General features: G+C 52.0%; 2 protein-coding genes across 7 annotated transcripts in view; both read right to left on the bottom strand.

The window, feature by feature from the left end:
• Positions 1 to 4,321, bottom strand: part of ARHGAP30 (Rho GTPase activating protein 30) — a 22,016-nt gene extending 17,695 nt beyond the window's left edge. For 2 of the 4 annotated variants that reach the window (XM_011976431.1, XM_011976453.1), the window contains exon 1: positions 3,872 to 4,321. In XM_011976431.1, the coding sequence (XP_011831821.1) occupies positions 3,872 to 3,968 (97 nt within the window). In that variant the 5' untranslated portion in view covers positions 3,969 to 4,321. The remainder of the gene's footprint in view (positions 1 to 3,871) is intronic. The other 2 variants (XM_011976437.1, XM_011976443.1) reach the window with 2 other exon arrangements.
• A 1,006-nt stretch (positions 4,322 to 5,327) lies between these two features.
• The window catches only part of PVRL4 (poliovirus receptor-related 4), a 19,311-nt gene continuing 11,856 nt past the window's right edge, over positions 5,328 to 12,782 (bottom strand). For 2 of the 3 annotated variants that reach the window (XM_011976360.1, XM_011976354.1), the window contains 7 exons: positions 11,770 to 12,060; positions 10,674 to 10,794; positions 8,937 to 9,085; positions 8,544 to 8,700; positions 8,047 to 8,122; positions 7,554 to 7,628; positions 5,328 to 7,214 (listed from right to left, as the gene is read on the bottom strand). In XM_011976360.1, the coding sequence (XP_011831750.1) occupies positions 6,990 to 7,214; positions 7,554 to 7,628; positions 8,047 to 8,122; positions 8,544 to 8,700; positions 8,937 to 9,085; positions 10,674 to 10,794; positions 11,770 to 12,060 (1,094 nt within the window). In that variant the 3' untranslated portion in view covers positions 5,328 to 6,989. The remainder of the gene's footprint in view (positions 7,215 to 7,553; positions 7,629 to 8,046; positions 8,123 to 8,543; positions 8,701 to 8,936; positions 9,086 to 10,673; positions 10,795 to 11,769; positions 12,061 to 12,782) is intronic. The other variant, XM_011976368.1, reaches the window with a different exon arrangement.

Raw genomic sequence — 12,782 nt, 5'->3', positions numbered from 1 at the left:
TGCCCAGGCTGGAGTGCAACAGTGCAATCTCAGTTCACTGCAACCTCCGCCTCCCAGGTTCAAGAGATTCTCCTGCCTCAGCCTCCCAAGTAGCTGGGATTACAGGTGCTCACCACTCTGCCCGGCTAATTTTTATATTTCTAGCAGAGACAGAGTTTCTCCATGTTGGTCAGGCTGGTCTCGAACTCCCAACCTCAGGTAATCTGTCCACCTCGGCTTCCCAAAGTGTTGGGATTACAGGAGTAAGCCACTGCGCCCAGACCTTTTTATTTATTTATTTATTTATTTGAGACAGAGTCTCACTTTGTTGCCCAGGCTGGAATGCAGTGGTGCAATCTTGGCTCACTGCAGCCTCAGCCTCCCGAGTAGCTGGGACTACAGGCGCACACCACCATGCCCAGCTAATTTTTGTATTTTCACTAGAGACAGAGTCTCACCATGTTGGCCAGGCTGGCCTCAAACTCCTGACCTCAAGTGATCCACCTGTCTTGGCCTCCCAAAGTGCTGGGATTACAGGCGTGAGCCACCGCGCCCAGCCAACCACAATCTTTCAACTCTCATACAACCTGGCTTCCAGACCCTTCATCCTCCTGCACACAACAGCCAGGAGTTGGGTGGGATTAGGGAAGCATCTAGTGTGCAAAATTTAAGGAAGCAGTTATTCTCAGGGCCATGCAGATGCCAACCATGCCCATGCACAGTCTTGAGTACCTCCTTGAGAATGAGGCACCTAGCGGCCTGGCGTGGTGGCTCATGGCTGTAATCCCAGCACTTTGGGAGGCTGAGGCAGGTGGATCACCTGAGCTCAGGAGTTCAAGACCAGCCTGGCCAACATGGCAAAACCCCGTATCTACTAAAAAGTACAAAAATTAGCCAGGCATGGTGGTGCGTGCCTGTAGTCCCAGCTACTCATGAGGCTGAGGCAGGGAGAATTGCTTGAACCCGGGAGGTCAAAGTTGCAGTGAGCTGAGATGGTGCTGCTGCACTCCAGCTTGGGCAACAGAGCAAGACTGCATCTAAAAAAAAAAACAAAGAGGCACCTAGGGCAATTGTACGACACTGAAAGTGAGTGCTTCCTTAAATTTTGCACCCTAGTCACGTCTCTTGCCTTGTCTTAGTCTCAGCCCTACAGTTCACCACCCATCCTTTCAGTACCTGCTCCCATTTTCTAGGATCCCACTGATCTCAGGTTCCCAGCATTGAATGCAGATAGGGCAGGCCCCTCCTTGTTTGAACTGCTGCTGTACTCTTGGGTGCCTAATGCTAAACCAACTCTTTTGACTCATAAATAGTCTGCTGTCACCTAAACCACCAAGTTTTTGTCACATGAGCAGCATCCAAACCAGGTCTTCTCCATCCTATCCTTCTCTGCTGATTTTGAACCTCCAGAGTCCTTTAAAGAGGACACTCAAAAACCTAAGGAGTCACAGCCATAGAAGAACTGGGTCAAGGAGATGGGGAAGAGACAACAGGGTCACAGAGATGGGGGAGTTAGGGAGATAAAGATCAGAGAGCTGAGGTGAGAGATAAAAGCTACAGACAGGATTGGAGGGATGATGTCAAACGGATGGAGACATCGAGGAAATGAGAGTAGGGTAAGGGAGGAGGGCCCAAAGCTTAGGGACCTGGAGAATTAGAAACCTGAACAATCAGCTGGGCACAGTGGCTCACTCCTGTAATCCCAGCACTTTGGGAGGCCGAGGCAGGTGGATAATGAGGTCAGGAGTTCGAGACCAGCCTGGTCAACATGGTGAAACCCTTTCTCTACTAAAAATACAAAAATAGCCAGGCATGGTGGCACCCGCCTGTAATCCCAGCTACTCTGGAGGCTGAGGCAGGAGAATTACTTGGCACCGGGAGGCGGAAGGTGCAGTGAGCCGAGATCATGCCACTGCACTCCAGCCTGGGACACAGCAAGACTCCGTCTCAAAAAAAAAAAAAAAAAAATACTGAACAAACTATCAAAGATTAGGAAAAGAAAGAACTGAGTACATATAGGGCTTAGGGAAGGAAGAGACCCATGTTGGGGCAAAGAGCTGGAGAGAGGGCTGAGATGGAGCAAGGTTGTAAGGATGGAGGAGACCAACATGATAAGGGAGGATAAATTAACCAAAAACACAGATCTGTCTGCTTTCATTGTTTTGTGGATGTTAGGTTAAAGAGAGGAACCACACCAGCCTCTCTCTGTCCTTCCTTCCACTTTCCACCTCTCTGTACTGGGAAGACCTGGGGGATAGAAGGGGCCACCACTGCTACTCTGGTGCCCAAGATAAACCCACCCTTGGGTTCAGGTGAGGTTCTGGTCTCCTGCTCTGGGATTCACCTAGGATCAGGACTCAGCAGTCAGATGTCTGTCCTCTCTAGAGAGCATGCCCCTTCCCTGCTAGGAATGCAGGAAGAGGCCAGGAGGGTTATAGGAGCAGGGTCTGGGCTGGCTATGGGTTCAGTGTTTCAAGATAGGGTTGGTTGGTGGGCCACAGGAAAGGGCAGTACCAGGAAAGGCTGAACTGAGGGTTTGCACTGAGCAGGGAGGAGAACATCATCCCCAATTAAATCTCATGGTCCTTGGCTAAGAATCACAGCTCTTGAGAGGAGTCCCTTAGAAAGGAGTAAGTCCTGCACTGATAGCTGTGCCACCTCCACTCTGCCCAGTGAGAAGAGGAAGGCCAAATAAGCTCGCTTCAGCTATTTAACACTCTTCCTTGGGGTGTGGGCTTTCCCTTAACCAAGGGCAGTGGGGATAGGGGTCGTCTCGAGGGAGGAGAAAAGGGGAAGGAGGTGTCTGGGGACGCAGGGGTGGGGCTAAGAGCAGGAAATGATCTGGGAACCACCATCACCCTCCCTCCGCTGCAAGCACCACAGCCCAGAGCAGAGGAGGGGACAAAGAGGAAATGACAGATTGGGGTGGGGTGGGATGGGGTGGAGTGGGGAAAGAATTATGCCCTTCTCTAGGAGGAGCTTGAAGTGCCAAAAACAAGCTGGGCTGGGCAGCGAGGATACCTGGGTTCAATTTCAAATTGAATCAAGAAATGATTTTGAGTGACTGCTCCATGCCAGACCCCGTGGTGAACTTGATATTGTCCCTGGTCCTTCCGGCTTCAAAGCCCACTCTAAGCTAACCCAAGGAGGGAGATGGGTGAGCTCCACAGACAGCTCCACACCCACCCTCCTTTGCACCCTCCATCTCCAGCTTCAAGCCAGGCCTCACGCCCTCTCTCATTCTTCCCCATTTCAGCAGCTTCTCCCCTTGCCCCCCACTTTGAATCTGTTTCTCTTTTGCATAGGGAGAACAAGAGAATCACAGAGACTGGAGGCAGAGGCTATTTCCAGCCCCACATCCTCCCCTGCAGCCCAGCAAGGCTGCAGTGGGAACAGAGCCCATGACCTTGTCCTTGGGTGTTCTCCAGCCAGGAAACCACCGGCCTCAAGGGCCATCTTGAGACCCTTCTGGGGCCATTCTCCTGTCTCCTTTCATTCAGACCTAAGGATAATCATTTCCCCTTCAGTCACTCCTCTCCTGACCCTCTCACCTCACCCTCCCTCTCCTGTTCCCAGGCACCTGCCCACTGTTTCATCTACTCCTCCTCGGTTTCCAGTCTCTCCATCCTCCACCTCACTGCTCCCTGGGTGCTCAAATTCTTATCCCCTCAGCCACCCCATCCCCAGAAAGTTACACAAGGGAGCCGCCCTGCCTTCTTCACTGAGACACATTTCCTGTCTTGCCCACTTACAGGTCTCTTGAATGGTGACCCCAGGCCACTGCCCCTTCCCCAAGAGAACCGGAAACTGCTTCTGCCCTTCAGGCTGCATCGGGCTGCAGACACCCAGTGCCTCCCCACCCACCCCGCAGAAGCTGAGCCGGCCTCCTTACCCTCCTGGCCTGAGTGCTGCAGGTGCTCCTGCAAGTCGCACCCAAAAACCCGCTCCTTCGAGCTGCCTTTCTTCTTTCCTTTCTGCCGAGACTTCATGGCCAGAGCCCCAGGGCACTGGCCCGGTCACCTCTGTCCCCCAAGACCTGTGCCCTACCAGTCCCCCATGGGATCCCAGCCAGCTGCTGGGCTTGGCCCGGCCCCAGGGAGGCAGGGCTCCCAACTAGGGGGTGGAGGGTGGCCTGGGCAACGGGCAGCAGCTCCTGCCCCTGGGGCCCCGGCCACACGGAAGTGGCTGTTGAAGAGGAAGCTACCAGGACCCTGGCAAGAAACAGTGTCCTGTGTCTCGTGGCCCAGCCTGGCACTCGCCCTCCTCGCCCCGCTCAGCTTTAGGGGGCAGGAAGCAGTGCAGCTCCTTAACCCACTTCCTGTTAGAGCATCTTTGCAACCACAGGGCCTAGGGTGGGGGAGGTAGCTGACATTCACATCCTCACCCATTGCTTGGACTTTGTTCATTGGTCAGGGAAGGTGATGTCAGAGCCCTGGGGTGGGGTGATGGCGTCTGGGGTGTAAGCAGGTGACTGACTCCCTTAGAGACCAGAATTCTTGGGTCCAAGACCTGGGGCTTGCCTTGGAGCAAGGTGACACAGGGCTGTAAAAAGCACACGCACAAGGGAGGATGCCTGGGTTCTGCCTCTGATGGGTCTAGCACCTCAGTCAAATCACATTACTTCACTGAGCCTCAGTTTCCACACCTAGGAAAACGAAGGGAGAAGACTAGAGGACCTTTAAGTGCTCCCACCTCTAAGAGTCTGTACAACTTATTTAACTTGGGTTTCAGTTTCTTTATCTGTAAAAAGGGTACACTGCTGCCTATTTCACATAGCTGTTGTTGAGTCTCCAGTACAATAAGGAATTCAGGCTGGGCTCAGTGGCTCACGCTGTAATCCCAGCACTTTGGGAGGCTGAGGCGGGTGAATCACCTGAGGTCAGGAGTTTGAGATCAGCTTGGCCAACAGGTGAAACCCTGTCTCTACTAAAAATACAAAAATTAACTGAGCGTGGTGGCAGGCGCCTGTAATCCCAGCTACTCGGGAGGCTGAGGTGAGAGAATTGCTTGAACCTGGGAGTCGGAGGTTGCAGTGAGCCAAGATCGTGCCACTGCACTCCAGCCTGGGCAACAAAGTAAGACTTCATCTCAAAAAAAAAAAAAAAAGGAATTTAAAACACTTTGCAAACTAAGGCACTGGCCATCCTCGAAAGGGTTCTTAGCTCCACTCTCCTACCTGGGGACTCTCAGAGATGGCCAAAGGCCTTGTGGAAGCCAATTCTTTCCCTATCCCTCCCAGCTACAGGCATCCTAAGTCCTCCCCTACTTGGGACTACCAGAAGGATGGTACCAAGACAGAGAGTATGTGACTCAGAGCTTACACAGTTCAAGGGGCAAGACAGGAACCAGACAGAACAAGTTTTGTCTGTTTATTTAAAAACAGAATATCATTTTATGTACAAATATGCACATATTTACATAAAATGTACATATTAGGATCTTAGATCTTCAGGCTCCACATTCAAAGTCCTAGGCTGGCTGGGGAATGAAGGATGGGAGCCTTTCCTTTATGCCAGAAATCCAGCAGATTTCAGACTAAGAAGAGTTTGGGTACTAAATCTAGGTATTCTGGCTGAGTGTATCTGGGTGTGCCAGCTAAAAATAAACCTCATTGAACTCCAGCCCCCACCCAGAGAAACATCCAGAAGAGCCTTGAATTAGTGATCCAACACCCAGAGGGAAAGGCGACATTCTCACCCCTAGCACCTCCTTCACCTCACCTGAACTCCTACTCTCTCAGTCTGTAATCACTGCTCTCTCTCTCCCCAACACCACCATTGAACAGGAGCCCTTGTCACCAAGTCCAAGCAACTCCCCAAGGTATCACAAACAACTGTGGATGCAACTTTACCTTACCCAGTAACCACTAGGCTCACATCCCTAATTCCAGACTCCACCAGCTCTCAGGTGCCCTCCCAAGGGGTTGTCTGCCTGAAGATGCCTTGGAAGGAGCCCTTTTTCACAATCACAGGAATTAACCCCCTGGTGTTGGGGGGGCCTCACTTTAAGCAATCCCAGTAGTAAACATTGGATAAATGTAAAGCCTTTCTTTAATTTTTCTTCTCTTAGTAAAGGATTCAAAGCAGGCACAGTGGTATACACCTAAAGTCCTAGCTACTAGGGAGGCTGAGGCAGGAGGATTGCTTGAGCCCAGGAGTTCAAGGCCAGCCTGAGCAACATAGTGATACCCCATCTCTAAAAAATAAAAATAAAAATAAAAATAAAAATAAATAAAAAATACAACTAATGGAAAGGGCAAGGAAAAAAAAAAGAAAAAAAATTAAAAATGATTCGGAGCAGTATTCCTGCAAGAAGCTCCCGGCGCATGTTTATTTACAGAAAATATGTACATGCAGCAGGCCCAGAGGCCACCAGAGGGCAGAGGGCTTCTGTAACAGTTCAAGCCTCTGGCTGACCCCGGGACTGGCTGCTTCACACTTGCCCCCATGGCTCCCAAGTGGTAGGAGACAGGTTCCCTCACACCGGAGGCAGATTTCAGGTCCAGCTATGCCCGCACACCTGGGTCTGATCCACAGTCTCCACCTCTCACCTCCAACCTCTGCATCATTAATACTGCTCTGGGGTCTGAGAAAATACCTGCTTTTTCAGGCAGAGGTCACACACAGCCACACGACACACATGCCAAACCCTGACAGTGTTGCCCACGCAGCCACTCAAATCCTGTGGCACATACACCATAGTTCACTTGACTCTGATATGATAGCACAATATACACCATGGACACAGTCACCCCTCCACACACACACAGTCAGTGAACACTCACACAGGCACACATGCACACACACAGTGACCTGCATGCATTTTGGGAGAGATTCAATCAGTGGAGCCCTCCCGATGAACAGAAGGGTTGGAGGTAAAGGTCGAGCAGTCAGTGGGATGGGGAGCATCTTCTGCAAGAAATGGGGGTGTTTAAGGAAGCCCCCAAGATGAGCTAAAATCTCCCATGTCAACAGAAGGAGCCAGGCCTAGGGAAGGGAGGCAGGCCTGGGTCAGACCAGGTGTCCCCGCCCATTGATGTAGATGCCATTGCCTGTGGGCTTGGCCCGTAGGGTCCCATTCTCCTGAACAAAATGGTTCATGGCCTGTTTGATGCCTTCATCCTGATCTTCCTCCTCCTCGGTCCGCCCAGAGCCTGGAGACAGCAGTTCAGTCTGTGTTTCGATCTCCCTCACCGTGGTCAGCGTGGAGTAACTGCGGCCCTCAGGCTCTTCACTCTGGAGACCAAGGGCAGAGGGCAAGTCAGGAACCAAAGCAGGGTGGCTGGACATGCTGGGGCACAGCTGGGTCATGGTGGGATCAGAGGCCAGGCACAAGCAGGGGTAATGGTTGCCTCAGAAGCATAGGGGCCCAGAGATCAGGGACCAGGAACAAGTGTTAGGCATGGGGAGGGGGAGACGGGAGAACAAAGACGTAGCAGAGATGCGGTGCTGGGCTGCATGAGCCAGGGCTAAGGCGAGAGGGACTGGTAAGTGGGCTGCTGACGCACCATATCTGGGACCAGGACAGGGGCCCGAGGAGAGTGGTGGGGACACCGGTGGGGCCGGGGGCCTCACCATCACAGAGCAGCTACTGTTGTCCTTGAGACTATCAGGGTGGCCCTCGGCTCTCAGCCCTACACTCTCCTCCGGCTGCAGGGCCCAGACATGGGGGAGTTAGAACAGGGCTCAGCCTCCTCCCCTCAGCCTCTTCCCCTCTTGCCCTCCACCAGCCTCCTCCCTACTCACCTGTCCCCCAACCCAACAGGTCCATTCTCTTGGAAACAAACATCCTCATTTCCCCACTGCCACCCCAAACCCACCCTGGAAGCAGAACTGATGGTGGCTTCCCAGAGAAGGCCCCAGGCCAATGCTGAAGGGAGCCTTCTGGAGCAGCCCTAGCAGACCCAAAGCAACTACACCCTCTCAACTCTACCCTAGCCAGCCCCAGCTGTGAGTCAGTGGCTGACCCAGCAGAGAGCTGTGCGCCTGGTCTGCAGAGAGGCCCAGGCACAAGCAGACCCCAATGTGACCACACTCCTGCATGCATGCACCCGGCCTTGGCACACACCTGGCTCCTGGGGTCCGTGTGATGGGAATGCAGCCTCCGGATGGAGTTCTCCCTGGTCAGGGTCAGCTCCTCCTCACTGGGAAAGACACACCCTTGTCAGGAGCTGAGGGTAGCGGCAGCCTTCCAAGGTGAGCCTATCCTGGCTGAGCCTAGTGAGATAGGCCTGGAGGCTGTGGGTGCCGTGCTGGCCCTGCAAGTGTGAGTGTGTGGCTGCAGATGGCAGTGCAGCTTAAGAGCATGTGTGTGCTGTGTGCGTGTGCATACTTGGCGACACCCAGGCACATGGATCTGACCCTCACTAAGGTGGAAGGATTGAGTGCTCCATCTGTGCTCCAGACCCTTAGCTCCTCCTCAGTCCTAGAAAGACCCTGCCCACCTCTAGTCTGAAACTCCTCAGTTTTCAGGCCACCCAGTCTCCTCGGTCCTGGCCCACCTCCTGCTATCATCTTCTTTGTTCTCAGCTTAGTTCTACCCACCCAGGAGTGCCCAGTACTCACTATTTCTGGGTCATCTGCTGGGCCTTGCGCCGATGGTATCGGGACATGAGCACCACCACCACCACCAGAAGGCAGAACAAGAGTGCGGCGATCACACCCACCACCACCACCGAGGCTGACACTAGGTCCACCTGCTTCCCAGAGTCTTCCTGGGGGTCTGCTGGAGACAGGCCACTGTCTGAGGTGGAAGCCTGCAGCCACAACCCACCCCAGACCTCACAGCTCCCCTACAAAACATCTAAAACCACACCTCAGTTTGACTCTCTGCAAAAGACACACAGTCCAGCCCCCACTGAATAAACACTTGCCCAATTCACTGTCTCTGTCTTGCTTCCCGCTGCCCCCACCAAGCCCTTGGCCCAGGTCCCTTGTTTCTTCTACCCTGGTGCTTACCAAGAACATCCACAGTGACCTGAGAATCCCTCGAGGAGAACTCATTGCTGACATGGCAGACGTAGATGCCACTGTGCTCAGTGGTCAGTGGGGGAAAGCCCAAAGTGTCCCCATCCACTCGTACCCCACTGGGCAGAGGCCCATCCAGCCTGGAAGACAGGGAAGCTGAAGGGTGCCAGCCCGGAAGGGCTGAAGCCACCATCACCCAACGTGTCCAGACAGCTCTCCACCCTCCACCCCCATGACGTCACCCAGAGCCGCCGGCTGTTCCCACGGTGTCCCTCCCTCCACCAGGCAGGTCTAGGCAGAAGTCCTTTCTCCCTGCTGCCCAGCCTGACCTGGGCACCCCCTACACACACCCGGGGAAGATCCACACGTGTGCCATCCCACATGCTTCCACAGGCATCACGTCATCCAACACTGGGTACCAGGTACACATGTTATAAAGTCCACCCAACAGGACACTCCACTCCTAGCTGGGTGTAGAGGTAATTGGAAAATGCGACTGCCTGCTCCAACACCCGTGATGTTGCATGGCAGGATACATGAACATAGCCCCAGGCACAAGGCCACATGCATCGCTCATATGCTTACATGTGAGAACATGCCCGTCATGGGCTCACACACATGTGTACCCAACCTCTCCCTGACTCTCTAGATATTTCAGACCTTGGAAAAAGGCCAAGGATGCCTTGAGGGAACTGGAGGTAGTGGGTGTTTTCGAGGTGCTGGCAATATTGTGGTGGTTATAGGAGTGTTGGCTTAACAACTGCAAAAAGACACAGCTGTCTTGTGCACTTTATGCATTCACATAAATATGCAAAATATTAATATCGAAATATTGTGTTATATTTCACAATTTAAAAGTTAGACAAGGCCAGGCATGGTGGCTCACGCCTATAATCCCAGCACTTTGGGAGGCTGAGGCGGGCGGATTACCTGAGGTCAGGAGTTCAAGACCAGTGTGGTCAACATGGTGAAACCCCGACTCTACTAGAAATACAGAAAACTAGCTGGGCATGCTGACGCACACCTGTAATCCCAGCTACTTGGGAAGCTGAGGCAGGAGAATCTCTTGAACCTGGCAGGCGGAGGTTGCAGTGAGCCAAGATCGCACCACTGCACTCCAGCCTGGGCAACAGAGTGAAACTCCATCTCAAAAAAAACAAAAATAAAAGACAAGGGCCAGGCATGGTGGTTCACGCCTGTATTCCCAGAACTTTCAGAGGCCAAGGTGGGCAGATCACGAGGTCTTGAGATCGAGACCAGCCTGGCCAACATGGTGAAACACTGTCTCTACTAGAAATACAAAAATTAGCTGGGGGTGGTGGCGGGCACCTGTAGTCCCAGCTACTCAGGAGGCTGAGGTAGGAGAACCACGTGAACCCAGGAGGTGGAGGTTGCAGTGAGCCGAGATCGCGCCACTGCACTCCAGCCTGGCAACGGAGCGAGACTCTCTCAAAACAAAAATAAAATAAAAGACAAAAAATTTAAGGGCTTATCCATTTATTCCCTACTAATAACCATGTATCTTAGATTCCCTGGGCAAGCCAATAATATATGGTGACCATGCATATTCTTGCACAATGAGTATAATAATACAAGAGATGTGAACACATACCCCAACTTATTTGGGGGCTCAGAATATACTGTCCCATCCCATAGCGAGTATACCCTGGCCCTGAGAGGGCAGGAACCTAGTCTCAAGTTAGGCCTTCCCCAGGCTCGGGCCCTTACCGTGTCCAGTTGTATGAGGGAGGGGGCTGCCCTTCACTCAAGCACTTGAGCATAGCTCCTTCTCTGCCAACGTGCCACAGATTTTGGTCTTCAAGGCCCCTCACAGAGGCCTCAGCAAGGACTGGAATGGGAGGTGGGAGGAGAAAGAATGGGAATGATGCCTTTGATCATGTGGTACCTCAAAGGGCTCTGCCCCCACCCCACCCTGCCTGAAATACCCTCCCTTGCCCTTCTCCATCCTACTCATCTGCTGCCAAACCTAGCTCAGCCCCACCCTGCTGACAGCTCCTGGCCACACTGTTCCCTCCCCTCTCTAAGCTCAGAGAGTCTATATTGGTTTACCTGTACAATGAGGCCATAAGTCCCTCAAGGTAGTGATCCATCACACATTTTCTGGATGTCCTGTGTTGCCTAGCATAGTGCTAGTCACAGAACAGGTGCTGAATAAATGTTGCCTGATTCTTCAAAAGTGTAACAATCCTACTAGTTCGTTCATTTCTTCAACAAACATTTGTTGAGGACCTACTTTGAGCCAAATGCTGAAAACAGTCTTATTCCCTCCAGAAGCTTGAAATCTAACACTGGGAAAATAGTATCTACCATTTACCAAGCACCTTCAATGCGCTAAGCACTGTGTGAGTTGCTCTGCGTTCATAATTTCTAATTCCCGTCAAAACCGTCTAAAGTTGGTATGAGTTATAAATAATTATACTCATTTTGCTGATAAAGAAAATGAAGCCTAACACAACTGAATAACAGCTGGTAAGTAGAACTAGGGCTTGTCTAAGTTTATCTGTTTCCAAATCCTAAACTAATATTTTAGAAAGTGTTTTCAATTCCATATTTATAGTTGATTCTCCCAACAACCCCGTGAAGCAGGGCAATCTCCTTTCTAAAGAAAAGAACACAGAAGCTCAGAGAGGTCTATCCTCTGGGATCGGGCTCCAGGTCTTCCACATTTGGACTAGTGCTCTCTTACACACTGTAGCCTCCAGGACCCAGGTTGACCAGCCCGGCCTGGCTCAGGGACCTATGGCGTCCCACCAATCTGCTCAGAACCCCTTGGGCCTCCCTATCCAAGCATCCAAGTACTTACAGGACACGTGGAGGATGTGGGTGATCCTTTGGTCCTGTAGCAAGCCAGGATGGGACACCACACAAGTCAGTGGCTGCCCATTCATGCTGCGGCTAGGCACCAGGTGGAACTCTGAGGTGACAGCGGCAGAGCGGGAGTGCTTGAAGGAACGGCTGGACGTTGTGCCTTTGATCTCTGTGTCCCAGGTCACGCTGGGGGCTGGGCTGCCCTCAGCTGTGCAGGAGGCTGCCAGGGTCAGGCCCTGGCCCTCTTCTAGTGCTGGCCCAGGATTCAGTGAGGGCAGGGGAGGCACTGAAAATGGGGAAAGGCAGGGGTCACAGGTCTGCACAACCCCTGTTAGGAGGCCCCCACTCATCGCATTTCAGTCTTGTGCAAGTACAAACTTTCAGGCCCCCGGGCCGGGCACGGTAGCTTACACCTGTAATCCCAGCACTTTGGGAGGCCGAGGCAGGCAGATCACGAGGTCAGGAGTTCAAGACCAGCCTGGCCAATATGGTGAAACCCTGTCTCTACTAAAAATATAAAAAATTGGCCGGGCATTGTGGCGGGTGCCTGTTATCCCAGCTACTCGAGAGGCTGAGGCAGGATAATTGCTTGAACACGGGAGGTGGAGATTGCAGTGAGCCGAGATCATGCCACTGCACTCCAGCTTGGGCGACAGAGTGAGACTCCGCCTCAAAAAAACAACAAAAAATACCACAAAACAAGTTTCAGGTCCCCTTTCCTTCTCTTACTTCATGGAGACACAGATGAATGGTAGAAATTGAGGTGACTTTGTATCCTTCCCTACTGTGTGAATTTTTTACAATGAACATAGGTCATTTTAAAAAATAAAAATAATGAAGTAATTAAAAAACTAACCAGATATCATCTACATAATAATAATAACCACCTCCTAGTAAGCACTTACTATGTGTCAACTATTATGCTAAATATTTTATAAATGTTATCTCAAATTCTGTCAACAAACAGTGAGTTAGGTATTATTATCTCTATTTTCCAGATGAGGAAAC

This window comes from Mandrillus leucophaeus, unplaced genomic scaffold (genome assembly GCF_000951045.1).
Source record: "Mandrillus leucophaeus isolate KB7577 unplaced genomic scaffold, Mleu.le_1.0 Scaffold1014, whole genome shotgun sequence".
Lineage (NCBI taxonomy): Eukaryota > Metazoa > Chordata > Mammalia > Primates > Cercopithecidae > Mandrillus > Mandrillus leucophaeus.
This window is presented reverse-complemented; position numbering and strand designations above follow the sequence as displayed.